Source organism: Olea europaea, unplaced genomic scaffold, assembly GCF_002742605.1.
Source record: "Olea europaea var. sylvestris unplaced genomic scaffold, O_europaea_v1 scaffold11358, whole genome shotgun sequence".
NCBI classification, from domain to species: Eukaryota; Viridiplantae; Streptophyta; class Magnoliopsida; order Lamiales; family Oleaceae; genus Olea; species Olea europaea.
The window spans coordinates 2,281-3,779 of NW_019228744.1; the positions used below are offsets into that span (position 1 = coordinate 2,281).

The 1,499-nt window shown below is 40.6% G+C and overlaps 1 protein-coding gene across 1 annotated transcript; it reads right to left on the reverse strand.

The window, feature by feature from the left end:
• Positions 1-591: 591 nt before the first annotated feature.
• Positions 592-1,305, reverse strand: LOC111373470 (uncharacterized mitochondrial protein AtMg00810-like). Its single transcript, XM_022996001.1, has 2 exons — positions 858-1,305; positions 592-809 (listed from the first exon to the last, which is right to left on the reverse strand). The coding sequence occupies exons 1-2, from the start codon at positions 1,303-1,305 to the stop codon at positions 592-594; spliced, it is 666 nt and encodes a 221-aa protein (XP_022851769.1).
• Between the last annotated feature and the right edge of the window lie 194 nt (positions 1,306-1,499).

The window sequence follows — 1,499 nt, forward strand, 5'->3', positions numbered from 1 at the left end:
ACAGGACTACGGTGTGCACTGTGTAAAGGTGAATGACGAGCCATATACCCAAAACTCCACAGACAAAGTGAACTTAGATGGAACCTCAGAGTCGTACATATGATGAATAAAAAAGTACGAGTCTAAATGCACATGTCAGAGTCAAAGCATATAAGGCACACACATAATCAAAACCCCAATCAAATTTTTTTATTTTATTTTATTTTATTGAAACACACAAATAAAACTCGCAAACTAAGACTAAAAAAACACACAAACATGCAACACATATGCAATGTGATGAAGGTATGAATGTGTATGAACACATGATCAAATAGGTGAACTAACACCTACAGCCGACCGAAGCGATTCGAACCTCAACCCATCTAGCGGTTTTGTAAGTAGGTCAGCCAATTGATTCTCAGTAGACACATGGTCGAGGGAAACAACTTGTGATTCAACCAGCTCTCGAATGAAATGATGTCGTATATCGATGTGTTTTGTACGAGAGTGCTGAATGGGATTCCTAGAAATGTTAATCGCACTTGTATTATCACAAAAGATAGTCATAGTCCCTTGACTAATCCCATAATCACTAAGCATTTGTTTCATCTAAAGAAGCTGAGTACAGCAACTCCCTGCAGCTATGTATTCGGCCTCTGCCATGGATAAGGATATTGAGTTTTGTTTCTTACTTAGCCAAGCTACGAGATTGCTACCCATGTAAAAACAACCCCCGGTCGTACTTTTCCTATCATCTGCATTTCCAGCCCAATCGACGTCGAAGTATCTAGCCAAGTCAAGATTGGAACTCCTAGAATAGAAAATCCCTAGATCCGCAGTACCACTCACATATCGAATGATTCATCTAACAGAACTTAGGTGTGACTCTTTTGGATCTGCCTGAAAACGAGCACACACTCCTACACTAAAAGCAATGTCGGGCCTAGTAGCTGTAAGATAGAGAAGACTACCTATCATGCTACGATATAGGGAAGGATCTACACTCTTGCCAGAAGGATCACGACCTAACTTCAAGCTAGTACTCATCGGTGTCCTAGTACGTTTCTTACTATCTAACCCAAATCTCTTAACCAAATCCCTAGCATACTTAGACTGTGAGATAAACAGTCCATCCTCTGTCTGACGTACCTGAAGTCCTAAAATGTAGCTCAACTCCCCAACCATACTCATCTCAAACTCTCTCTGCAGACACTCAGCAAACTCAATCGCTAAAGACTCTAGAGGAGACCCAAAAATGATGTCATCGACATAGATCTGAGCAATGGTAAAGTTTTCTTCTATATGTCTAATGAATAAGGTCATGTCTGCACCATCTCAAGAGAACCCATGTTCCTCAAGATAAGATGTGAATCTCTCATACCAAGCTCTAGGAGCTTGCTTCAGACCATAAAGGGCTTTGTGAAGCTTGTAGATATAGTGGGGAAATTTTGGATCAACAAATCCCTTAGGTTGTTCCACATAAACTTCTTCCTGAAGAAGTCCATTCAAGAAGGCAC